The sequence below is a fragment of the Artemia franciscana genome, chromosome 11 (assembly GCF_032884065.1).
Source record: "Artemia franciscana chromosome 11, ASM3288406v1, whole genome shotgun sequence".
Taxonomy (NCBI): Eukaryota; Metazoa; Arthropoda; class Branchiopoda; order Anostraca; family Artemiidae; genus Artemia; species Artemia franciscana.
Window position 1 is genome coordinate 1,027,920 of NC_088873.1, and position 26,660 is coordinate 1,054,579.

At 34.9% G+C, this 26,660-nt stretch overlaps 1 protein-coding gene across 2 annotated transcripts in view; it reads left to right on the forward strand.

The window, feature by feature from the left end:
* Window positions 1–26,660, forward strand: part of LOC136032658 (pancreatic triacylglycerol lipase-like) — a 109,341-nt gene that overhangs the window by 71,398 nt on the left and 11,283 nt on the right. For both annotated transcript variants that reach the window (XM_065712943.1, XM_065712944.1), the window contains exons 9-10: window positions 7,415–7,539; window positions 18,804–18,936. In XM_065712943.1, coding sequence (XP_065569015.1) covers window positions 7,415–7,539; window positions 18,804–18,936 — 258 coding nt within the window. The remainder of the gene's footprint in view (window positions 1–7,414; window positions 7,540–18,803; window positions 18,937–26,660) is intronic.

The following is a 26,660-nucleotide window of genomic DNA, read 5'->3' on the forward strand; positions in this document are numbered from 1 at the left end:
AGGAGTAAGTTATAAGGCGCTTTTCTCGAAAGTTGAAATTTATTGCATGATAGTGAGAATTCTTTTGTTTTGGCGTCCTTAGGTCTCGAAAATTCTAATATTTATGCTTAAAATTTTTTAATGCTCAGCTTATTCTCCATCAAAATCTAAAAGACGGTAGCCTCGTTGTTCTTCCTCCCTTTAATTTTCATATCTTCCATGGACAGTGCAGTTTTCTTCTTTTTTTATTACCAAAACTTTGATGGCAATTTTGACCATTTTGCTATAGGTTTGAAATAGGTTTTGTTATAGGTTTGGAAAGCAACCTCTTTTGACAGTTTATACTTTAAGGACATTAGAGTTTTGTCTAAACACAGTTCACTTGAGAAAACGTGCTCACCACAGAAGCTGAAAAATACGGCGAAACAGTTAAATTGCACATATAAAATGACAATAAAAGAAAGTTTGTTCTATCTAAGCCATTTTTGACGTTTTTAGTGACAACTAATGTCGTGGCATGTTTTCTGTTTCAATTGCATGGGTATTTAAACAAATTCAGGAGCTCCTCTTTAGATCATCCACTTCAGATTTAAGTTAGGGAATTCAATAGCTAATATAAATATGCCACCTAACACCATTAGACTTGAAAGCCAGTCAGTACGTCTAATAGATATATGTCCTCTTTTGGCTATTCATGCTTATGAAAGTGAGAATGTTTGCAATGTTTGAAGGCGAGAATGAAGGTGAGGCTGTTTGCATTCTCCACATATGTGTAAATTCAAACCTCACAGAAAAGGTTTGTTCGGAAATCCTACTCAACCCAACATAGAGAGAAGACCCAAACACCTTACACAGGTTATAGGCAATGATAAGTGGAACATAGCTCATATTGCAGAACTTCCAGGTAGCAACGCTTTTTTAGAACGGCTGGAGCTCTTTGGAATTGACGAGTTGTCTTTGTTTTTCAATACCAGATTTCATTAATGTTAGCCCACGTAAAAGTGACACAAGCTGCGAGTGTTAGTACTAATTACTATGAGGTAGAGTGAGGAAGATCTTTCGTGAAAACCAATTGTTCCAAGGCCACAAATCCATCGCTTAAATTCTATTTTGCAATAAAATATGATCTGACCTACTGACGGTCATATTCATGTTTATAGAGACGAGGATAAGGCTGTTTGCAGAGCTCACAGAAAAGTTTTTGTCCGGAAATACAAGTCAATCTATCATAGAGAGAAGGCTGAAACACCTTAAAGCGGTTACAGGCAATGATCCGTGGAACTTTCACTCATATTGTAGAACTACACTACAAAAGCAATGGATCTGTGTACCAACACAGATCTGTGTACCATCACAGATCCATTGCTTGAATTCTATTTAGCAATAGAATTTCATTTGGGCCCACTGAAGGTCATATTGTATAGATAAGCATAGATTGGCAAACTTGTTAGCCTTCTTAAGCCGATTGTTTAATTTTGTTTTGAATGGGATCACAAAATGAAAAGGAAAAACTAAATATTATAATATCTTTATAAGTTATGAAAGACGATTTCATATTTTCAGACAATTAATAAACCCCATTTAGCAATAGAATTTCATTTGGGCCCACTGAAGGTCTTATTGTATAGATAAGCATAGATTGGCCAACTTGTTAGCCTTCTTAAGCCGATTGTTTAATTTTGTTTTGAATGGGATCACAAGATGAAAAGGAAAAACTAAATATAATATCTTTATAAGTTATGAAAGACGATTTCATATTTTCAGACAATTAATAAACCCCATTTAGCAATAGAATTTCATCTGGGCCCACTGAAGGTCTTATTGTATAGATAAGCATAGATTGGCCAACTTGTTAGCCTTCTTAAGCCGATTGTTTAATTTTGTTTTGAATGGGAGCACAAAATGAAAAGGAAAAACTAAATATAATATCTTTATAAGATATGAAAGACGATTTCATATTTTCAGACAATTAATAAACCCCGATCAAAACCAATTATGTAACAGAGAAAAGATTCAAACCTGCTCATGTCACTCAACTAAGTCAACCAACCACAAAAACTTACAACACTTCACTTTTACATCTTTCCTATCATCTGCTTGCCCATTGTTATCTAAAATACTCTTTACTTAGGCTAATTCACTCCTAACCATTAGCTATAATTAGCTCTTGGATTGTTTCTAATTGTTTCTCGTTTTGTAGTTCTAAAGAAAATTAGTTACAGAGAGCAGGTCAGAAGCAATACAGCTCCACTGCACCTCTGTTTTTTTTTGTTAAATTTTTTAGCCTTTACATGGTGTCCCTTCCTATTTAAGTCAATGTTTTACCTCCTCCAAAGATCTAATCTCCATATTTACGAATTCAAGTCCTTTTCAATGACATTCTCGATAACTCCTCGGGAAACCAATTCTCGTGTCAGGAAAAGATCGTGACCTATTCTAAAATTTCCGCTTCCCTTGATGTTCGGAAAAATAAATCAAGAGTCGTGATTGAGAAATCAGATGGAAAGACGATTTGCAATCTCTTGAGAGCATTTTTTTGCTTACCATTCATTTTCTATAATAATCTCCAACTTAACAAATGACCCTCATATTATGTTACATTCAAGTAGCCTCCGTACCATCAGAAGTAAGATCTTCAAGTAGCAATTGTAAATTGAAACATGGAACTCCTTCTTTCCCAGTTCAAGTCATAAGTTTTGACTTATTCTTCATTTCATATCTTTTAAACAGTTCTAAATATTTATAGTAAATTACTAAGTTTAACGTGTTATCTATCTCCAGTAGTTAAATCTCAAGTTTTCTTGTTAAGAAAGGAATTCAATGAAGTAAATCAATAAAAATCTTCTCTAAATCTTATAATAAACAAGATACAATCAAAAAGAAAAAGAGTTGTTTTTTTCCAGAGAGTAGTAGAGAGAAAATTTACTTCTGAAGTAAAAATTTAGCTATTTTTCAGTTCACACTTTTGACAGGTTTCCGCTTACAATAGCTCTTAAAAAAATAAATTTACAATAGCTAAAAAAAAATAACTACAATAACTAAAAAAAAAATACAATAACTAAAAAAAAAATACAATAGCTCTTAAAAAATAAACCGTAAATTATAAATCTTATAATAAACAAGATACAATCAAAAAGAAAAAGAGTTGTTTCTTTCCAGAGAGTAGTAGAGAGAAAACTTACTTCTGAAGTAAAAATTTAACTATTTTTCAGTTCACATTTTTGACAGGTTTCCGCTTACAATAGCTCTTAAAAAAATAAATTTACAATAGCTAAAAAAAATAACTAAATAACTAAAAAAAAGAATACAATAACTAAAAAAAATACAATAGCTCTTTAAAAGTAAACCGTAAATTATAAATCTTATAATAAACAAGATACAATCAAAAAGAAAAAGAGTTGTTTCTTTCCAGAGAGTAGTAGAGAGAAAACTTACTTCTGAAGGAAAAATTTAGCTATTTTTCAGTTCACATTTTTGACAGGTTTCCGCTTACAATAGCTCTTAAAAAAATAAATTTACAATAGCTAAAAAAAATAACTAAATAACTAAAAAAAAGAATACAATAACTAAAAAAAAATACAATAGCTCTTAAAAAGTAAACCGTAAATTATAAATCTTATAATAAACAAGATACAATCAAAAAGAAAAAGAGTTGTTTCTTTCCAGAGAGTAGTAGAGAGAAAACTTACTTCTGAAGTAAAAATTTAGCTATTTTTCAGTTCACACTTTTGACAGGTTTCCGCTTACAATAGCTCTTAAACTTAAGTCTGAAAGCAAACCCAAATAACCTGCGTTTCTAAGGCCTGCTTAGTACTTCGCCGTTCTTGTAGGAAATTCAATTAAAACAAAGGGTTTTAAACTGAAAGTTAGGAGCAGCGCTAAACTTAAAAAAAAACATAAATTATTTCGTATATGACGGTGGCTGTCCCTTCCTGAACCTTCACTCTTGACGCTAAAGTCCTAACGTTCTTTAAAAATACTTCTCATTCAGGTTCAACGGATTTTATGTTTGAGCAGGCATTCTTAAAGAAATATGACAAAAAGTAAAACTTTTGCGTAAATAGCGAGGATCGAAGAAGGGACAGCCCCCTCTAATATACAGAATAATTTCTGTTCGTCTGAGTTATAATCCTGTTTCTTACTTTCAGTTTAAAAACTTATTTTTTTTAATTTCTGACCGTTTTTGGAATCTTGCCAGGAAATCCTCCCCCCCGTGTAAAATTACCCTGGAAATTAAACCATTTCCTCCCCACGGAAAATTATCCCTGGTGGAAATCCTCCTCCCCACCACAGAAAACACCCCCAAAAGATTTCTGTACATTTTCTAATAGCAAATACTATGTATGAACTATGGGCAAATTGCGTACCTTACAGCACTTTCTTCAGGGACTATGGGGGTTATGTAATCCCCAAAGGCATAGTGATTGAACCTTTAAACCATTTTTAATAAAATAGCTATCTCAAAATTTTGATCGAATATTTTTGAGGGAGAAAAGGCGCTGGAGGGGGCTTGGGCACTTAAAAAGGGCACAAAAAATAAGCCCTCTCTCGATCTTTTAGGATGAGTGGTTCGATACGACCATCCCTGGAAAAAAACTAAAGAAAAAACAAATCGGTGATTTTTCTTCTGGCAAAAACATCAGATTTTTGTATAATTCCATATTTACCAAAATTCAATATTTTTGTATAAAGGAGCTTGAAACCTGTACGGTAGGGTTTTCTGAAAAGCTGCAATCTGGCGGTGTGATTTTCATTAAGATTTTTCAATTTTTGAAAATAGGGCAAATTTTCTCAGGCTCGTAACCTTTGATGGGTAAAATAAAATTTTGTATATGTGGAATCTACATAAGAAATAAATTCTTTTGATTATTATCAAATCCTGTTTTCAAACTGTTATCAAAATCCTGTTTTTTAGGGTTTTGGTTACTATTAGCCCGAGTCGCTCCTTACTTACAGTTCCTTAGCGTGAACTGTTTCATTTGAAACCAGTGAATATTCCAACTCAAAATTTTCATCGGACAATTTTGAGAAAAAGGGGCGTGGGAAGGGGTCTAGTTGCCTTCCAATTTCTTGGTCACTTAAAAAGGAGCTAGAACTTTTAATTTTTTGAATGAGTCCTCTTAATTCTAGGACCATTGGTTCGATACGATAACCCCTGAAAAAAAAAAACAACGAATAAACACTCCTCCGTGACCTTTCTTCTGGCAAAAAATACAAAATTCAAAATTTTGTGGATAGGCGCTTGAAACCTCTAAAGTACGGCTATCTAATATGCTGAAACTGACTGTGCAATTTTCATTAAAACCATAAGACTTTAAGGGAGTGTTTCCCTCTTTTTGAAAGTAAGACAAATTTTCTCCGGCTCGTAACCTTTGAACTACACTTAATGAGACTTATTTAATTGAAATCAGCATCAAAACGCAATTTTTGATATATCCATTGGTATCAAAATTCTGTTTTTTAAAGCTTCAGTTACTGTTGAGCTTGATCGCTCCTTATTTACAGTCCGTTACCATGAACTTTTTGATCACTGCTTTTTATTATATCTCAGATGAGATACTCTCCCACAAAATGTTTTTGGATAACATAATTCTTCATGAGGTATCCTGATTTCTTGGGAACAAGTCCGACAATAAAATACTGCAGTCTCTCAAGGTATGGTGGTTGCAAAGGTATGGTGGTTGCAAGGTATGGTGGTTTCGGCACTTTATGGTGGTTGCAAATCAAGACAAATGAAATATCTCAGGATAAAAACAAATTTCAGTATAGAAACAGGTTTCACCATAAATTGCAAACCTCCGTTTGGAAACAGTTTCATGAAACTACTACTACTACTAAAAACTCACTGCAACACTAAGCCGCCTGAGGCCAACACAGCTACGCACGCTTCTCCTCCAACCTAATCTATTTAAAGCCTCCCTCTTTGCACCCTCCCAGGAAGTTTCCATTTCCTTTAAATCTTTACTTATGACATCCTACCAACCCAGACTAGGCCGACCTGCTTTCCCTGTAGCCCCAGGCGGTTTGCCAAAAAGGACAATCTTCGGCAATCTGTCATCATTCATCCGCAGAACGTGGCCTAGCCATCTCAACCTTTCTTTCATTATAGCCCTAGAAAGCGGGGTTGAATCGAATTTTTCGTACAACCTACTCTTTGAAATTCGGTCAGTCAGCCGGGTACCCAGATTCATCCGTAGGCAATTTCTCTGGAAAACATTCCTAGTAAATTTTCATTTTCTTTTCGGAGCACCCATATTATTTTTTTGTTTTGTTTGTGGGAGTAACAGTTACTGAATCATCTGCTGTTTGGCAGAATCATTGCTTCAAGGCAAAGAGAATGGGAGACTTATTAGAGTTTCATATTTGGTGGTTTATCATAGGAAGGTAGAGATGAAATACTACCAGTGCTACTGCCATTTGAGCATCTGGTAACTTCATTATAGAAGAAGCAGATTCCACAGAAAATCGCCCAATTGATATAGTAAATTTAGATAATTTTGGACTAAAGCTAATTTCTCTTTGCAAAAAATAATTAATAAGTTTTTTTTAGTTTTCAAAGATTGTTTTCAGTCCAAATCCATTCTTTATAAAGTAGGACAAGATCTGATCGAGAAAATCTTGGCAAGACTAATTAAGTTGGCTAATTGGTTTTAAGCTGATACGCATACTCAGTTCTGCTTTCTCTGCAACTTCCTTCATGATTAACTACCTGTAAACACAAGTATGCTGTAGTCTAGGGTAGGCTAAAAAAGGAACCAAATCGCAAAAAGCTAGATGGCGTAGGTAATTTTTTTCTGGAAATTACACCTGTTTCCACGCTTATAAGTTACCAATACTCCCTTTATTCAGGGAGCAAGTTCTCGCTTTTTTTTTATTGTAACTCAGCTGAAAAATTTTGATTATCGACGTAGAATTTGGTTATAAATTATAAGATTTGGAAAAATTCTAGATATTGAATTGGGTATGCAAGATGTCAAGCAACGAAATTTCCGTTAAAGCTTTTTATGATCCTTGGCCCATTCACCAAAGACACTGAAACTGTTATAAATTTAAAATTAATTTTTGAGTAAAGTTCTCCCGAACAAAAATCCTGGATACACCCTTGATATAAACATTCAAATTAAAACTGTTAAATATTTCAACAATCTAATTTGTTTTGATCAAATGGTTGGATAAAAATTCTTGCTGAGCAATGGAATTTTCCCGTAGAAGTCGGGGTTAGTATAGTACTGCCTCGAGGGCTAAAACAGATAGTAGCTGTCCCCGGGAGAGGGGGATTAATTCAAATTCTAACCTGAATTATCTTGTTCATTTTAAATAATGGTCATTTCAGCAGTATTGTTGCATGAATACCTGGGTAAGCTCGTATCCCGTGTAATATACCCAACTAATACTGGTTATAAGACAGCAAAATCTAAATCTGTTTCTTATTTAGGTGTCATGTTATGGGCATGCACTCACGTCAAGATTATGTTCGGAAATTTCCAGTGGGTACACAACAGCCAGTTCCACGCTCTATTTCTGCATATTTGTTGACAGGATCAGAGAAACCTTTTTGCAGTAAGCATTATGTTTATATGACTTCTTAAGGTAAAACCAATTTTTAAATTTTTACTACTATTCAGTAATTTTAGTAGTACGTAAAGTCAGAAAATGAGCAAACTTTTTTTCAGATGCGAGAAAAATGAGTTTAACTTAATTCTGAATTAATACAGTGTAATACTGATTATAACTGTCCCCAGTGGTGGTTTTAGGGGAGTGAGGAGGAGGAGGCACAACCCCTGGTGCAGAGATCTTAGGGATGCAAAATCTCAAATAAATAATGTAATGAATAGAACTGTTTTGTAATTTTTTGAATTTTATTTTTATTAAGATATAGTAGAGGGTACAGTTGGCACTAAGGACAAACAGATTCAATCTGAAATTTGTATTTTTCCATATCTCGCTCACTGTTCCATGAAAATAAAAGTAAGTAGACCAGATTTAACTAATTAAATATTTTTTGTAATGTTTTTTTATTCAAAATTGGGAAACACTTGAAAATTCTGCTAATATACGAAATTTTTTTTTTAATCTGGCCTTAAGACTTTTGGGTGGCAGGGAGGGACTGTCCTATCAAAATTTAGCCCGGGCATAAGAGAGGCCAGAACGGCCACTGCCTGTTCTAAACCTAACTGAAATATAACTAGAAATTTTAACTAGAAGTTAGTTTTACTAGAAACAAATTTAACTAGAATTTTTTGATTTTCAAGCATAATGCTCTCTTTTATGTAATTTAAAAATTTTAATATGAACATATTTACCTCTCTGAAGATTAAAAATCCCTTGCACTACTTTTCATTCAGTTCTTTGAGCCAGAAAACTAACAAAGAGCTGTCTTACACAAGATTAAATACCGAAAAACGGCTTTATAAAAGTAAATATCTACTGAAAGGAACAAACATTTTCCCCAGCATCTTTATTTTGTTCAGTATCAAATTTCATGCGGTTAATAGCCTAAAGTCTTTGAAAAATCAGTCCACCCCTGGACTCAATAGAACAAACGTCAACAAAATATTTGGATTATTTGGACAATTTAAACTGAACCAGTTCAAACATCACTAAATAGAATATCTTCGGTCCTCGAGTATCAAAATCTGAGTTCTAATAAAGCTTAAAATTGTCAACTTGTCCCCTCCAAAAGGCCCGGATCAAGTTGTTACGGGGCCATCTCTGTATATCTAAAATTCAAATAGACTTTAGATTCAGTATATATGTTAATATATTAAATCCCACGTTAATTAAATATCAAATAATAAACAAGTTAATAAATCTCATCAAGCAATGAGAACCGGAAATAAATATATTTGTAATTGTTTGAATAATTAATAATTTACTATTATAGCCAAAGTAATTTGTTTTATATACCTAACAGTCTTTTGTTGATTTTGATGGTAACTCGGGCCATTTCAAATGCATGGCCCGATTAGGCCTAATCGCTCCAACCGTCTTTTATTCGGCCCTGCATTCTAGTGCTCTGTCTACAGGGAGCCGATCAGAGACATCATTTTAAAGATCACTGCAACTCAAAGGTTTCGACTCGAGACTGATTAAAATCAGAACGCAGCATTGAAACCATTGCTTTTAAATAAACTTTCTGGCACAAGGAAAGTAAACCAGAGTAAAAAATATTAATTATCTAGTGCCCCACCCTTTCCTCACAGTTTGAAAAAATACGTTTGATTAAGCATGTATTTAGTTCGAAAATTGACCTTCTTCTGTAAAAATAACTAAACGAAAAATTGTTGAAAGTTACAAACCCCCTCGGCCACCCACCCCCACTCTTAAATTAAAAAAAAACATAATTTAGCACACGTTTTTCATTTGTTTTACGGTGCAACAGAGTAAAAGAAGCAGGTTAAAAAGGATATTACTTTTATGAATATACTGAAAAAAAAATTCATATTTGATAGCTTTAAAGAACGGGTCAATATTTGCCTTCAAGTCAATACCACCAACTATCTGTTAGAGCTATATAGTTATGTCAGAATGTATCTTATTTTCAATTCGACCGCCGTGTCATTTTGAAAATGGTTGTATGCTATCAAGAAAAATTGTGAAAAACCCTACTGAAAAAAAATTTCATATTTGATTGCTTTAGTTACTATTAGAACGGGTCAATATTTGCCTTCAAGCCAATACCATCAACTATCTGTTAGAGCTATATAGTTATGTCAGGATGTATCTTATTTTCAATTCAACTGCCGTGTCATTTTGAAAATGGTTGTATCAAGAAAAATTGTGAAAAACCTTTACGAGGAGTTTTTTTTTGTTTTATGACAGTTCTTGCCTTTTCCTCAGTGCTTCTAACAATGTATATTCGACGGTCCAAAGCAACACTTTGAAACTAACAGCATTAGTTTTAATGGTTTTGTGGAATATAAAAAGACTATGTATTCTATACCGAAGAAGAAAACAAATTAGAAAATCGCGAAATTAAAGAGATTAACTCTTTAAATTATTAAAGAGATAAAAGAGTATTCGTGAATTATCAACTTTGTGTTATTCTAAACTTAACCAAAATGAAAAAGAGAGATACTGTCATTTACTTCAATGCTGAAACGTGTTTTTATACCAATTAGTTTATTTAATGTCTTATTCCAATAAAAATCACAATAAAATTCCTTATTTATTTTTTATTTATTTATTTATTTATTTATTTATTTATTATTTATTTTTTATTATTCCATTTTTATTATTTATTTATTTTATTATTTATTTTATTATTTATTTATTTTTTATTCCAATAAAAAAAATTCCTTATTTTTAGAGAGAAAGGTAGCCCCCTGACTTTTGAAATCCTTACTAATGATACTCGTTAGCTAATAGTAAACAAAAATTTAGAGATACAAGAAATCTAATTTCTGGAGAGGCAAATAGCTCCGCCTTATTAAAGCCTGATAGCTCTTGCAAAGAAACGTCTTCGATACAAAAAATGGCGAATATAGAGAAAATACCATTAAGTGCAAAGTTAATTCAACATTGCAGTTTTTCAGAGCGGGCTAAGACAAATAACTGATGCTTCTCGAAACAGTCTGGACTGATATGTCGAATCGGGTATGGACAGCCACAGCTTCAAAAACTCATGTATTTTTCATAAAACCGAAAGAATATTAAATGAAACGGGTAAAAATGAATCAGTCGGGGACATTAGTCATTAGTCAACAGCTCTTTAGTCATTTTCTACTAAAAGTAGTTTTTCTTTGGACATACTTTAGTGTGTAGACCCATCCCTGAAAGTTTGATTTTTTTTAGTTTAGCCCCTTTCCATGATAGCGGAAAGCAGCTAAACTAGAATTTTACCCTAATTAATTTTTATGAAAAGAAATGAGCTCCTTGGGTAAATAATCAATGATTGATCACTTCTTTTATTTTATACGCTAATAAATAAAACTAGTAACATTAGACTCCCTATTGCTCATTTTTTTTTTGTTTCGTTGATATTACGATGGGGGGGGGGGGAGGCGAAACCGACATTGTTCCCGGGTGCTGAAAACACTAGCTACGCCTCTTGTTTCACATATTCTTTGGGTGTATGTAGGGCATGTAATCGAGTTTCCTCGAGTGAAACTGGCATACGGGTTCTTATGTCGGTCAGATCTCCGGTCTTCTTGTGACTTTGTTTTTGGATGTCGCTTTTTTTTGGGGTGTTATGTGGGGTTTAGTGATTTCCACGTTTTAAGCTTGATAATTTTAGTTCTAGTATTATAAATTTAATATGATACAATAATATAATAATTTAAGTTTAATATAATAACATATTTAAGCTAAAAACACGTATACACTCTCAATATTATGTATATCAAAGACAAAGAGCTGGCTGCTCCAGGAATTTTACTAGCGCTTTTGTAGGCTTTGGTCGCCTCACACCACTCTTGTGATTGTCCAGGTTATACACGATTCCCGTTGCTTCTTTTGGCTCCATTTGCTCACTAATATCAGCGACAGGACCTTTGACTCTGAAACGATCTTCATACCAAGTAGAGTTTTCAGGATTTCTTTTATCTGAATTTTCTGAGAGGTTTTCTGAGAGGTTCTGAGAGGGAAAATTAAAAAGTGTATTGGTTCCAACAGCTATGGCAAATTGTATGAGGTCAAGGAAAAATTGGGACGCTCTCGTTGGGATAAGGAGAGGTAATCTGGAAGGATCTAAATGAATAGGATTTTTATAGAAGGGCACAAAGCTTGAAGTTTTGCATATATAGGGGCAGAGAAGAAGTATCCGTATTTGCATATATAGGTATTGGTATATAGAAGTATTTGCATATATAGGGGCAGAGAAGAAGCAGCTGTCTTGGGCATCAGTGGCTCGGTAGTAGTAACCGCTCCAAGAGTTTAATCTAGGCTCTGGATGTAAACTATAGGAGCTACTAATCCTCGAAGACGTTACTACTCACGCCCTGGGTCTGACGCAAAACTATAGCACACGTGTATAGTACACTTACGTCATGGGGAATGTTTTCTAAGAGATGTAGGTGTCTGTTACATAATAGGGAGGGTTTACTTTGATGGTTATGTAATAGATTTTGGGATGTTACATAATAGGAATTGTTAGAGACCGTTAGTCTAGCGGGGAAGTCCCAGTTGTAACTGGGGGGCACACACGTGGGTGTTTTGTAATGGCGGTACAGAGGTGGGATGCGACGCAATCTTGCATGCCTGGCTAGATTTATTGGGGTTGAGGTAATCTTACATGACTTTGTAGATTGATTGAGAACTATTCAATGGCAGTGCACACGTGGATGTTACGTGATAACGATGTACATGTGGGATGTTCCATAATACTTTAAGAGATTTGATTTTCTTTCAATGCTTTTTTTTCTCAAGGAACGTTTCTTAACTTAAGATTTTTGTCCACTTTAGGATTCGAAAGGAATTCCCCTTAATGAAATGGAGCGCTAACCAGTTGGACGACAAAAGTCTTTCTAATATTGTGATTCGGTTAATACGTTCTACATAATAACCTATTACACACACAAGGGAATTCCTCGCCCACCTTCTAGAACGATAAAGTTGCTCAAATGTTTCCTAACCCTCATCACTGAGCCGCGTAACTATCCAGCAAAGCCATTGATTTTTGGTCTCTTGAAAACATCCGCATGCTAAATTACATTAGTGCTCTAACATGACCAAGATAGGTTAAGTTACATAGCAGATGTTACATAGCATTGCCTTTAGATATTTCGTTTCGTAAGTGATTACGTAAACCATGTCATGTCACGCCACCCTGCCACATTATGACTAGCCGTCGGGAAGCTATTATCACGCGTATGACAATTTTGGGCATTTTCGTCCCAAAATACCTTTCACACTAGAATAGATTGCTTAAACTTAAACAAAAAACCTCATAACGTTTCTTCTGATGAATCCTGGCAATGGACGCCACTCTAGCACAATAGGCCAGCCCAATGGTACTCTTTGACGCAAATTACCATATTTAAGGCATTTTAAACCTTTCCTCCACATAATTAAGTTTATACAAATGACTAGAAACTACCATAGTATATATTTGAACAGCGAGAACTTGCCATTTCATCGTTAGGTTGCTATGTTCCTTGGCATTTCACACCCCCCTTCTCCTAATTTCCAGTGATTTTGTAAAAGATTCCCTTTTATTGTTAAAAAGGACATAGAATTTAAAACATTCTCTCGAATAAGCCTATTCCTTACTCCAAAAACATGTAGAAACCTCGAAAATCAAGACGAATACGTAGGAATAAATAGCCAGTGCATAGAAATACGCATGAATTCACGAAAATCAGGGTCAGCCGTAGAAATTCAGACGAAACCATAAAAGAGCAATCCGAAGTAAGTAAGAGATCAGTATGTAGAAATCCATAACAATCCTTAGAAATAATGAACAGTCTATTAAAATCCATACCAAGCCATAAAAATTAAGAGTAAACTCCAGAAATCAAGGTCAACCGCTAAAAATTTTGATCAACCCAAAGAAATCAAGCTATCAATATGCAGAAATCCAGATCAAACAATTGAAATCCAGACCGAGCAATTAGGAATCAAGAGACCAATTCAGATCAAACCATATGAATCTAGACAAGCACACATAAATCAAGATATTAATGTGTAAAAATTAAGAACAATCCTTAGAAGTCAAAACCAATACATAGAAATTGGACCAAAGTCTGGATATCAAGACCAAACTGTAGAAATCGAGACTAATACATAGAAATCAAGAAAAATCTCGTAGAAATCAAGACGAACCTGTAGACATTATGGCCAACCTCTAAAAATTAAAAATACATAGAAATCAAGATCATATTCTATAAATCAAGACCAAAATTTAGAAATCAACACCGAATTGTAGAAATCATAGCCAACCTCCGAAAATCACGACCAATATATAGAAATCCCGACGAATTCATAAAAATCAAGACCAAATTGTAGAAATCAAAACTAAACTCTAAAATATAAACCAATCTGAAGAAATCAAGATATCAATATGTAGAAATCCAGACCAAACCATAGAAATCAAGAACAAACCATAGAATTCAAGAAACTAATGCATAGAAACTCATACTAAACCATACAAATCCAGGTAAACTCGTAATAATCAAGATATCATTATTTAAAAATCCAGAACAATCCTTAGAAATGAATACCGATGCATATAAATTAAGACCAAAATCTAGAAATTAAGACCAAACTATAGAAATCGAGACTATTGGACAGAAATCCAGAAAAATCCCATAGAAATCAATACCAAACTATAGAAATCATAGTAAAACTCCAATAATCATGGCCAATACATAGAAACCCCAACTATTTCATAACAATCATGACTAAACTGTAGAAATCAAGGCCAGCCTCTTAAATCAAGACTAATCCTGAGAAATCAAGAGGTCAATATGTAGAAATTTAGAGGAACCCATAGAAATCATAATAAATGCATAGAAACTCAGACGGAAAATGAAGAGATCAATATGTAGAAATCTAGAACAATCCTTAAAAATTAAGAGAAATCAAAACCAAACCATAACAATCAAGACGAACTTGTAGAAATCATTACCAGTGCATAAAAATCCCTTCAAAATCGTAAAAACCGAGACCAAACTCTAAAAATCAAGGTCAAACTCTAAAATCAAGATCAAACTCTAAAATCCAATCCGAAGAAATCAAGGATAACATCTAAAAATAAATCAATACATACAAATCATGAACATACCCTAGAAATCGAGACGAATTCGTAAAAATCAAGACCAAATTGAAGAAATCACGACCAAACCGAAGAAATCAATATGTAAAAATCTAGTGCAACCCATAGAAACTATGACCAACTCATAGAAATCCGGACGAATTCACAAAAATCAATAGATCAATATGTAGAAATCTAGACCATAGAAATTAAGACGAAGCCGTATGAATAAAGAGATCACAATTTAGAAATATAATACAATTAGAAACCATGACCGGTGTATAGAAATCCAGATCAAACCGTAAAAACCATGACCAAACTAGAAATCATGGTCATTCCCAAAAATCAAGATCAATGCATGCAAGTCATGACCAAATCCTAGAAATCCAGATGATTTCCTAATAATCCACACCAAACCAAAGAAATCAAGGCCAGTATCTAAAAACCAAAGAAATCAAGAGATCTAAAGACCAACCTCTAAAAATATTAAACGAAAAAAACAAGATTTTTCAACTAAAAATAAGGAGCGACATTAATACTTAAGACAAACAGAAATTATTCTATACATGAAAGGGGTTGTCCCCTCCTCAATGCCTCGCTCTTTACGGTAAATTTTTTATTGTTTTAAAAAGTAGAATTGTGAGAAAGAGTCAAACCTTAGCGTAAAGAATTGCAATCCCCTCTGGAATTGCTTGCTAGGGTGGGCTAGACACGATGTCACGATGTCACGATGTCATGTCACGATGTTACGGTGTTGTTACGATGTCGTAACAATTGTCACGATGGCGTTAATATGCATAGTCTTAGCCCAAAGAAACACGACATTTCAATTAACACTGTTTATTTTACACCGTACCTCTTAATATGGATTAAATTTAACTCTAATAGCACGCCCCGCTTCTAGAATTGCTTGCTAGGGTGGGCCAGCCACATATTGGCAAGGTGGAGTGAATATGCATAGTCCTAGCTAAAAAAATTGCCATCATCATTAAAGCTCTCAGAAATAGCTGTTCGTAGGGTTAAAATTACCCTCTGGAATTGGTTGCTAAGGTTCCCACCTTTCTTCAATTTATGGCTCCTTTCGCTTAGGTTTTACCATGTTTTATTTATTTGTGTTTTATTTATTTGTTTTATGTCATGTTTTATTTCACGTTTATTGCCGCTGTTGAGTTTTAACTGATTTTTCTGTGTCTTAACAATGATTTTTATTTGTTTTTGTTGATAAAATTTGTATGTACAAAAGTCTTTGTCCTTTAGATTTCTTAATTTAGGATAAAACTTCTACGTAATTATTTACGTAATCAGATATCTAAAGCCGATGCTACGTAACATCTGCTATGTAACTTGAACTGTCCAGGTTATGTTGGAGCACTTATCTAATGTAGCATGTGGATATGTTCAATAGACCAAAAAATAAATAGCTTTGCTGGATTGTTACGCGGCTCGGTGATGATGGCCGGGAAAAATTTTAGCAATTTAATCGTTCTGTAAGGTGGGCGGGAATTCCATCGTGCGTGCAGTACGTTGTTATGTAGAAAATATTTGCCGAATCAAAATATTAGAAAGACTTTTGTAGTCCAACTGGTTGGTGCTCCATTTTACTGAGGGGAATAACTTTTGAACCTTAATCTGAACAAAAATCTTGTTAATAAATGTTCCCCGAGAAAAAAAAAAGAAAACGCATCGAAAGAAAATGAAATTTAATGTAACATTACATAGTAAGTATTATGTAATACCCCACATGTAAATGGTCATTACGTAATACCCACGTGTGCGCTGCCATTACCTCATTCTGGATAGATCTATCAAGTCGCGCAAGATTGCCTCACCCCCAATAAATCTAGCAAGGCCCGCAAGATTGCGTCACATCCCACGTGTGTACCGTTATTAAGTAGCACCCACGTGTGTGCCCCCTCAATTACAACTGGGACTTCTCCGCTTGACTAACGGTCTCTAACACGTCCTATTAGGTAACATCCCAAAACCTATTACATAAGAACCAAAGTAAACCCTTGCTATTATGTAACAGACACCTGCATCTCTTGAAAAACATAACCCATGGCGTAGGTGCGCTATATAAATGAGCTAATGTATTATGAGGCTTGTTTTAAAACTATGGAGAGGATCCTACTCTTGGTGTTGAAATGAGTTTTCAGTAGTATTTGCAGTAGCTTGTAGATCAACCTTATTTCGATTTTGCGTTTCAAATGTGCTCTGCATCCCTTAATAATCCAAACTTAAATAAATCCCTTTTTTGGGACCAAGTGGTTAAAAGATTTTGTATGTTTGATAAAGGAAATTCAACATAAATTTCAAACGTGTAAATAATCACATCTCGGAAATTATCATTTTAATTCAGATATCTGTATCTGAAACAGTTTCTTTTTTAGTTCCACTGTCCTCTTACCATCCCCTCGAAAACAGATTAGCATACGTTTTTCACAATTACCTCAAAAGTGTGGGAATTGTTTTTTTTTATGTCTTGGATCTACTGGTTTATTATCACGCATTTCTAGAAAATTTTAAGTTCACAAAACCCTCAAATCCGATGCGATTCCCAATGAACTTTGGGCAAAAGCCGTAAAGAAATATATCTTTTGTGAGATAATTCCAAGAGGTAATTCCAAGAGGTCCAAGAAGTAAATTTTGGAAAAATACTTGGAAATAAGGATAGCTCTATGACCAGCCTCCTTTCATACTTCCCTTCTTGTGTATTTTTCAGTATTTATTTACACTTCATGTTACTATTCACAGGAGTATTTCAAGCTGATAAATAAGCAAATAGTCAACTTTATAACCGTCGCATAGAATAATCTCTTAATTTCGCATTGGCTGCTAAGAATTTTGGCAACGAAGAATTATCTTTTATGTTTAGATTGCCTAGTGTGGTATCATAAAAACGACGATACTGCTCAAAATTGAAAGACAATTGGCATGTACATTATCTTGAATGGTGCAGATAAGACAATCGGATTGTCTATACAGCTAATCAGTTTGTAAAATAATTTCTTATTGAAGGAGGGGTTTGGGGATGTAGGGTAATTGAGCATTTTAAAAATTTAGTAATAATATGCAAAAGGCCTGTTTGATAGTGGAAGTTATCACAACTGTTTTATAATCAATATTTATTCTTTTTTTCTTTTTTGTTAGCAATTTCGCTTTTGAGGGAGATAATATCGATAAGTCACTTGAAAATGCGTCGAATATATCAGGGGGCGATGTGGGGTCACAGGTGAGAATGGGATATCGGATAAATAACTTCAAAGACCACACTGCCTTTCCATGACGAAAGTATAACAGTTCAAAATAGGGATGAAACCTTCAATCGACAGTGAACAGATATAAAATTTTATATCTGTTCACTGTCGATTAGAAGGTTTCATCCCTATTTTGAACTGTTATACTTTATATCGGATAATCGAGAGTGAAGTCAATGCGGGAATCACGAAAATAAAAAAATCACGTTCTAAGAAGAATCAATACATTCTGGCGAGACCTTCTTGGTAGCTATTCCACAAAGATACGGATATGTAATGCATCTGTAGGCTCAGTTCTACTATGCGGTTTAAAACTTGGCCAAAAACAACCATGATTTCAAGCAAGCTGGATGTCAGATTCAAACCGTAGGACTCCAAAATATAGATAAAATCTGCTGATTCAACTTTATCAGCAAGGCCAGCTTCCTGACCCAGGCGATAGAGATTTGATATTCCTTGCAAGTATAGCAGTATACGCTGAGATAGTGCATCCATGCCCTATGAATGCCAGAAGAAACCCATTATCACGGCACTTATGATTGCACCCTCGAAGCTGTTCGATGGAAACGGCTGCGTGGTTGTCCAAGCCTACATCAGCTCTTTAGCAAGGCAGAAATAAGACCTGAAGATGCACCCGCGTCTGTCCAACGCCAGATATCCTAGATAGTCTCTCTTCTCTCAACGCTGCTCCAAGTCCTAAGGAGAATTAAGTCAAGGGGTGGGGTATGTGTTTGAGAAGTGGTTTCAGGAAATGCTAAATATGAGAGCTGTGATAATAAGAGTATAAGGATCTATAATAGATATTCTAACAACGTCCAAATCCAAAAAGTTTTTTGTGGAGGAACATGCTTATAACTTTAAATTTAATTTTCTAGGGTACCACTATCGAATAACTCTATTCATATCTGACACGGATGAGAGTATATCGCATGGGGCTGATTATGGCTTCCTTTATCTGGCGCTAGGAGACGCTTTGAGAACATCTCAACCAATTAAACTCAACAAGAAGTAAGTATGACCAAGGGATATATTTATCTTTTAGAAAGCAAACTGGATAATGCCAATTACATGTTTTTTTTGTCAGGTTTCAAAATGAGTGGACTTGACTGACTTGTGGCCTTATGCAACAAATTGAATATTCCTTGACACGATCCATGATTTCATCGTTGATACTGGGAATGTTGGTAGTAGATTTGATTGTTTTATTTTTTAAAGTTACATTTTTGCACCTGTTCTGCTTCCCACCTTACACCATCCTACTCAATATTCTATTTGTTTACTTTTGTGTCATTCATGCTTATATTCATAATCCATCATTTATTAGTTGGCAATTTTAGTCCGAATTTCTGTCAGCATATGTGAAATTGGTTTCTATCAGTTGTTTTGGTTTTAACATATTACAATCAATATTAAAATCCTAAAATTAAACGAATAAAACCAAAATATCAATGATATTGACTTGCCGTATGGTGAAAATGTAGATTTGATACAATATCTATAAACCTGAGATTGAAAGCGTTGTAAAAGACTAAAATAGAAAATTGGTATAAACAAGTCACACCATCATGAAAATTTTTTGCCCAGACATGATTCAACAAGAAACTTGAGTCAATCAAAGCCTGATTTTGGATCAATTCAAGCGAAGCTTAAACTCTATTGCCACCCCTAGCTGCCTGTCCCTTACCCCGTGTTTTTATGGAACTTCTCAAAAGATTGCAGCTGTAACGGCCTAAAGGGGTATCCAAAAGTCTTAAGATTTTTAAACAATTTGCCAAATACCGCCTGCTTAGCTGTTCCTAAAGTGAAGATTATTAGGGCAGTAACTGTTCAATCCTCCTCCTCAGCTACAATCCTCCTCTAACAACCTGTAACAACCTCTAACAACCTCTCGAACAATCCTGTTCAATCCTCCTCTACGATCCTTCTCAGCTACATTGCCCTGCTAGTCTTGAAATTTATAAATTTTTGGGTAATTTGATTTTCTATAAATATCAGATTCAGTTATTAGATTTTAGATCTTCGATATTAGACATTAGATCTAAACTTCTTTTTATTGAATTTTGGTTTCTATTGCCAAGAGTCGCTTTCCAATTCCATGTTTTTGCTTACAAACCAGTTGATTTCCTATAATTTGCTATAAATTTCCTATAAATTATAAATATTAATTTCCTATAAATCATAATATAAATTATAGAATATAAATTATAAGATGTAAAGAATATAAATATCCTATACATTATAAATATTTATAAATTTTTGGGTAATTTGATTTTCTATAAATATCAGATTCAGTTATTAGATCTTGGATATTAGATATTAGATCTAAACTTCTTTTTATTGAATTTTGGTTTCTATTACCAAGAGTCGCTTTCCAATTCCATGTTTTTTCTTACAAACCACTTGATTCGGAACTCTGTTTAATGTGAGGTAGGTTGTGACCACCTTCCCTTAACTCCTGTATTCGTAGATTAACGTCTAATATTCGTACTGCAGCGCTTTTATGGTCCTTGAATCATGATAGTTCCTGAAAAAGTGTACCCGTTAGAATATTAAGGGGGACGAGGTATATAATATTAAAAAATCAAAGAGTCTTAAGTTTTACAATTTTCAAAAGGAGCTCTTCGAACAAGTCCTTTTTATAAGGAACCCCTTTTGCCTCTGCTCCCTTCCTTGAAGATAGGGATATGAAAGCCATTCTTTAGACTACCCCTATATCAGCTCTACAATACAAGGAGAGCTGTCATTATATACTACCTATTTTATTGGTTTACTAAAAAAAACAAGAGCTAAGAGCTCATATGGCACTTGTGACGAGGCGAGAAGAGCTAAGAGCCAAAAGATCGTGTGGTATGAGCTCTGACAAAATTCTATGAATCAATAGATCGATTTAAAAAGGAAAATAAGAGGCTTAATGCCGGTCAGGATTTAAAATAAGAGCTCTGAGTCACGATGTCCTTCTAAATATCAAAATTCATTAAGATCCGATCACCCACTCGTAAGTTATGAATACCTAATTTTTTCTAATTTTTCCTCTCCCTTTAGCTGGTCGAATCTGGGAAAACGACTTTATCAAGTCAAATGGTGCAGCTCCCTGACACGCTTATCAATTTTCATCGTCCTTCATCGTCACCCCAATTTTCACATTTTCCAAGAATTCCGGTTTCCCCCTCCAACTCCCCCCAATGTCACAGGATCTAGTTGGAATTTAAAATAAGAACTTTAAAGCATAAGATCCTTCTAAATATCAAATTTCATTAAGATCTGGTCACCCTTTCGTAAGTTACAAATACCTCAATTTTCAAAATTACCCCCCCCCCCCTCCAATTCCACCAAAGAGAGCAGATCCAGTCCGGTTATGTCAGTCACGTATCTTAGACAGGTTTTTATGCTTCCCATCCAGTTTCATCCTGATCTCACCGCTTTAAGTATTTCTAAGATTTCCGGTCCCCCCAACTGCCCCCCCCCAATTACGCTTGATCCGGTTGAGATTTAAAATAAGAGGTCCTTCTAAATATGAAGTTTCATGAAGATCCGATCACTCCTTCGTAAGTTAAAAATACGTCATTTTTTCTGATTTTTCAGAATTAACCCCCCCCCCCCCCCAATAGATCAGATCCGTTCCAACTATGTAATTCACGTATGTAAGACTTCTGCTTATTTTTCCTACCAAGTTTCATCCCGATCCCTTCAATCTAAGCGTTTTCCATTATTTTAGGTTCCCCCACCCCAAACTTCCCCCAACGTCACCAGATCCAGTCAGGATTTAAAATAAGAGCTTTGAGACATGGTATCCTTCTAAATATCAAATTTCATTGAGATCCGATAACCCGTTCGTAAGTTAAAAATACCTCATTTTTTTCAATTTTTCAGAATTAACCCCTCCCCCAACTACCCCAAAGAGAGCGGATCCGTTCCGGTTATGTCAATCATGTATCTAGGACTCGTGATTATTTTTTCCACCAAGTTTAATTCCGATCCCTCCACTCTAAGTGTTTTTCAAGTTTTAGGTTTCCCCCTCCCAACTCCCCGCCCCCCCCCCCAATGTCACCAGACCTGGTTGGGTTTTAAATAAGAGCTCTGAGCCACGATATCCTTCTAATTATCAAATTTCATTGAGATCCGATCATCTGTTCGTAAGTTAAAAATACCTCATTTTTTCTAATTTTTCAGAAATAACCCCCCCCCCCAACTATCCCAAAGAGAGCGGATCCGTTCCGTTTATGTCAATCATGTATCTAGCACTTGTGTTTTTTTTCTCACCAAGTTTCATCCCGATCCCTCCACTCTAAGTGTTTTCCAAGTTTTAGGTTTCCCCCTCCCAACTCCCCCCAATGTCGCCAGATCCGGTCGGGATTTAAAATAAGAGCTCTAAGACACGATATCCTTCTAAACATCAAATTTCATTGAGATCTGATCACCCGTTCGTAAGTTAAAAATAACTCATTTTTTCTAATTTTTCAGAATTACCCCCCCCCCCCCCCCCAACTACCCCAAAGAGAGCAGATCCGTTCTGATTATGTCAATCATTTATCTGTGACTTGTGCTTATTTTTCCCATCAAGTTTCATCCTGATCCCTCCACTCTAAGTTTTTTCCAAGATTTTAGGTTCCCCCCTACAACTCCCCCCAATGTCTTCAGATCCGGTCGGGATTTAAAATAAGAGCTCTGAGACACAATATCATTCCAAACATCAAATTTCATTAAGATCCCATCACCCATTCATAAGTTAAAAATACTTCATTTTTTCTATTTTTTCCGAATTAACCGGCCCCCCACTCCCCCCCAGATGGTCAAATTGGAAAACGACTATTTCTAATTTAAGCTGGTCCTGTCCCTGATACGCCTGCCAAATTTCATTGTCCTAGCTTACCTGGAAGTGCCTAAAGTAGCAAAACCGGGACTGACAGACAGACAGACCGACGGACAGACAGACCGACAGACAGACCGACAGAATTGGCGATTGCTATATGTCACTTGGTTAATACCAAGTGCCATAAAAAAACTCCACAGTTAAAGAAGATTAGGGGAAATCATTAGTCTGATCCCCTACTTCTTTACTTACCTGAATGTTCAATAAAATCTCAAGGAAGCTTTGAGCTCAAACATGAACTCTTTGAGAGGCTCCAAGCTCTGATCCTCGCTTAGGGAAAGATTCAGTAAACGATCTCACCAATAACTAAAGCCTATCTACCTATACCTCTCGTAGACTGCACGTAGGTTAAGGAACAAAGGCAGCAACGGTGCGGCATTATAGTTTCTGAAACTGGGTTCCACAGACTCTGCTCGCAAATTATGTGTGAGGCATCCAGTTGCAAAACAAAGTTGCACATTATATATCGGAGTCTTTGCTAGTCGATTTTTTTATTGCAAGGATGCACCTAATGCCTCGTGAAACTGCTGAAGCACAAATTTTCAAACTTTCTATGAAAGGTCCTTCACAAAAATTGCAAGAATGTTCAAAAGATTATGGAAATAAGTTCTGATTTCCTTTCATTAAGAAGTATCTATATGAATAGGATGAAACGGGCAGTTCGGGTGTAAAGGGAGAAAAAAATCCATTCTTGTTGCGGAAGAGATAGTTTCCTTCGGAAAATAATATTACTTTTTGAAAAGAAAATGTACTAAATTAACTTTTGTTATCGAAGTATTGTTCTGCAAAAGCTAAAATTTGCTGTAAAGAGTAGGGTTTTATTAATCGTTTATATGGTATGACAAACCAACGGAATCTAAATAAAGAAACAAGTTGTTTTTGAAATGAAAAGGAGCAACGAAATTAAAATTTTAAAAAGACATATTTATTACGCATATAAGAAGGACTGCCCTCCCACTGCTCCCCAACCTTTACGCAAAAGTTTTATTTTCTGAAGTCTAAAGGCTTAAGAACAGCATCTCAAACACAAGGGCATTTGAAATGAGATAAAAAATAATTTTTCACAGTCCATCAAGAATGAAAGAGCGTGTTGATGCGCATTTGCAATGTAAAAACATTTAGTTTCGTTTTTTTAAGGCAATTGGCAAATAGAATACTAGAAAGCACCCATTAAATAAATACGTTAAATTCGTGAATGCTTTCAGTAAAGCAATTTAAAACTTTAAAATGGATAGCGAAGGCTGAGGAGGGGGATGTGCGAAAATTTTCTGTCTGTTTATCAGCTGCTCTTCACTTTCATTAAAAAAATATGTTTTTTTACTTTGTTTATTTGAAGTCAAAATTTTGCTATCGCTGTCCGCCGTACCAAATTAAAGTGAAATCCGTTTTGCTAGCCGCCGGGGAAAAAATCGTCCTTTTATTAGGCTGCTCACCTAAATTTTAGCTTTTGTACCCTGACTGGTATTCTAGGGATATAAAATTATGGAAATGGCTACTTAATGTCAGACCCAGAAGGCATTTAGATTCAGTAGAGCAACTTAGCAATACTGGTAATTAGATAATTCATTGAATGAAATATATGGCGTATTACGTCTATGTATATTTCTTGACCTGACCCAAGTACTAAAGAACTGGCCTTAGCTTTGTTGTTTTACCAGTGTTCTAAAACTCCGTCATAAATTCATACTTAATAATCTTGTGCCTGTTGAAACCATCCTTTTTTTTCAAACAGTTCCTGGTAGCTGCAAGTAGGGAGCTACCCGGTAATTTTTATGCTGATTTTGAATATATAAATATTAAAATTTATCATACCCATCAAAGGTTACGAGCCTGAGAAAATTTGCCAGATTTTGTAAAAAGGGGGAAATTCCCCCTAAGAATCATAGAATCTTAATGACAATCAGATCAATAAATTTAGCGTATCAGAAAACCCTACTATAGAGGTTTCCACCACTTATCTGCAAAAATGCGGAATTTTTTTTCCAGAAGAAATATCACGGATGCGTGTTTGTTTTTTTGCATCCAGAGGGGTTGTATCGACACAGTGGGCCTAATCAATAGGGGGATTATTCTAACAGAAATTATAAGTTCTAGTGCCCTTTCTAAGTGAGCAAAAAATTGAAGGGTAACTGGGTCCCCTCCCACGCCACTTTTTTCCCAAAATCGTATGATTGAAATTTTGAGAAAGCTATTTTTCCACCATTGTTGAAAGGCCCAATATCTATGTCTTTGAAGATAAAACAGCCCCCCACAGCCCCTTGGGAAATGTCTTTAAGTTAAAAAATTTAACCATTGTTTATATACTAGTTATTTTTATTGGGGAATATGCATAAATTTTTCAGGTGAGGAGGGAACGACCAATTTTCTGCTGGGGGGATTTTGCACGGGGAGATTTTCCAAGCAGAAAGAAGTTTCCAGGGGGTAAAATCTTACACTGGGTGTATTTACCAGAATTCCTGCAACAAAATTTTTTATATGTCTTGCTTTCTCTTTACTGACCCGAACGCGTGGAGATGTTAAGGGTAATTTTCCGGGGTAAATTTTGACTAGAATTGGATTGTCCGGAGGATATTACCGTGAGGAAAGGAATTTTTCCGCCAAATTTCCTGTTTTTTTTTAAAAACCATCAGAAAAAAAGTTTTTGAACTCAAAGTAATAAGCAATATTAACACTTAAAACGAACAGAAATTATTACTAATAGCAGGGATGTTTCCCCTCCTCGACAATTCGCTCTTTCCGCTAAAGTTTAAATGTTGTGCCAATTCTTTAAAAACGATTCATCAAAGACAAGGGTCGTTTAGTTAGAACATTAAGTAACTTTCTTTAAATTGCCGAAAACTTTAGCTTGAACAGCGAGGTGTTGAGGAGAGGGCAACTCCCCTAATATACATAATAGTTTCTATTTGTTTTAAGTGTTAATGATTTTCCTTACATTGAGTTGAAAAAACTTTTTTTAATTTAATCAGAGTCAATGGAGGATACAGAAAGCAATTATTTGATGATAAATGCTAAACATTTATGTCTCTACCATGTCTGTATTCTGTTAGCGGCTACAACTCGCTTGCTGATGTAGTCAGTTAATTGCAAAGAGGAAAAATGCTCTGTCAATTCTTCACCGAGTTTAAATTTCAAAGCAAAAAAAAGCCTTTTGCCAAAAAACAGAAAAGTTTTCTGGACTGCGGACGAGTTTTTACTAGACTTTTTGCGGAAAAACTCATATCCGTAAGTTTCTCTACTTGTGCGAGAAATTGTGCTCAGAAATCAAGTGAATAGCCAATTAAAAAAAAATATGTATATTATTTCTGTGATAGTTAGCACATAATTAGTGAAACTTTGCTGATTATTTGTTAGCAATAATAAAAGTCACCAGCAATAGTTGATCGAAAGCAATAGCTCATCTTTTGTAAACAAGTTGCGATTTTTCAGGATCATGCTATGAAAAATCATAGCATGATGATATCCATGCTATGCTATTTTGTGCGATTTCCTCCCAGAAATTATATACATAGTTTGGACATGTCTTTCTGTTAATCAATTTAGGACCGGATAAGGGAAAGCCTGTTTGCCTGGATTGGACATTAATGATATTCCTTGGAATGAGGGCCAATTCACTTTAGAAAGTAGACATCAAAGAATACGTAGTTTCAAGGTGGCTGGTTCATAACCAGTTGAAATCATTGCAAAAGTGTAAAGTATACATCAAGGAGTATACATGTGGACAGTTGTTGGTAAAGTTTTGGTAAATTGTCACTTCTAGCATAGCAATGAGAATTTATTTTAGGGTAGGGATAGCAATTGCTTTTTGTTTATATTACTGTTTATAATATTCTAGGAAATTTCTCAACCTTACTATATTGCCCAA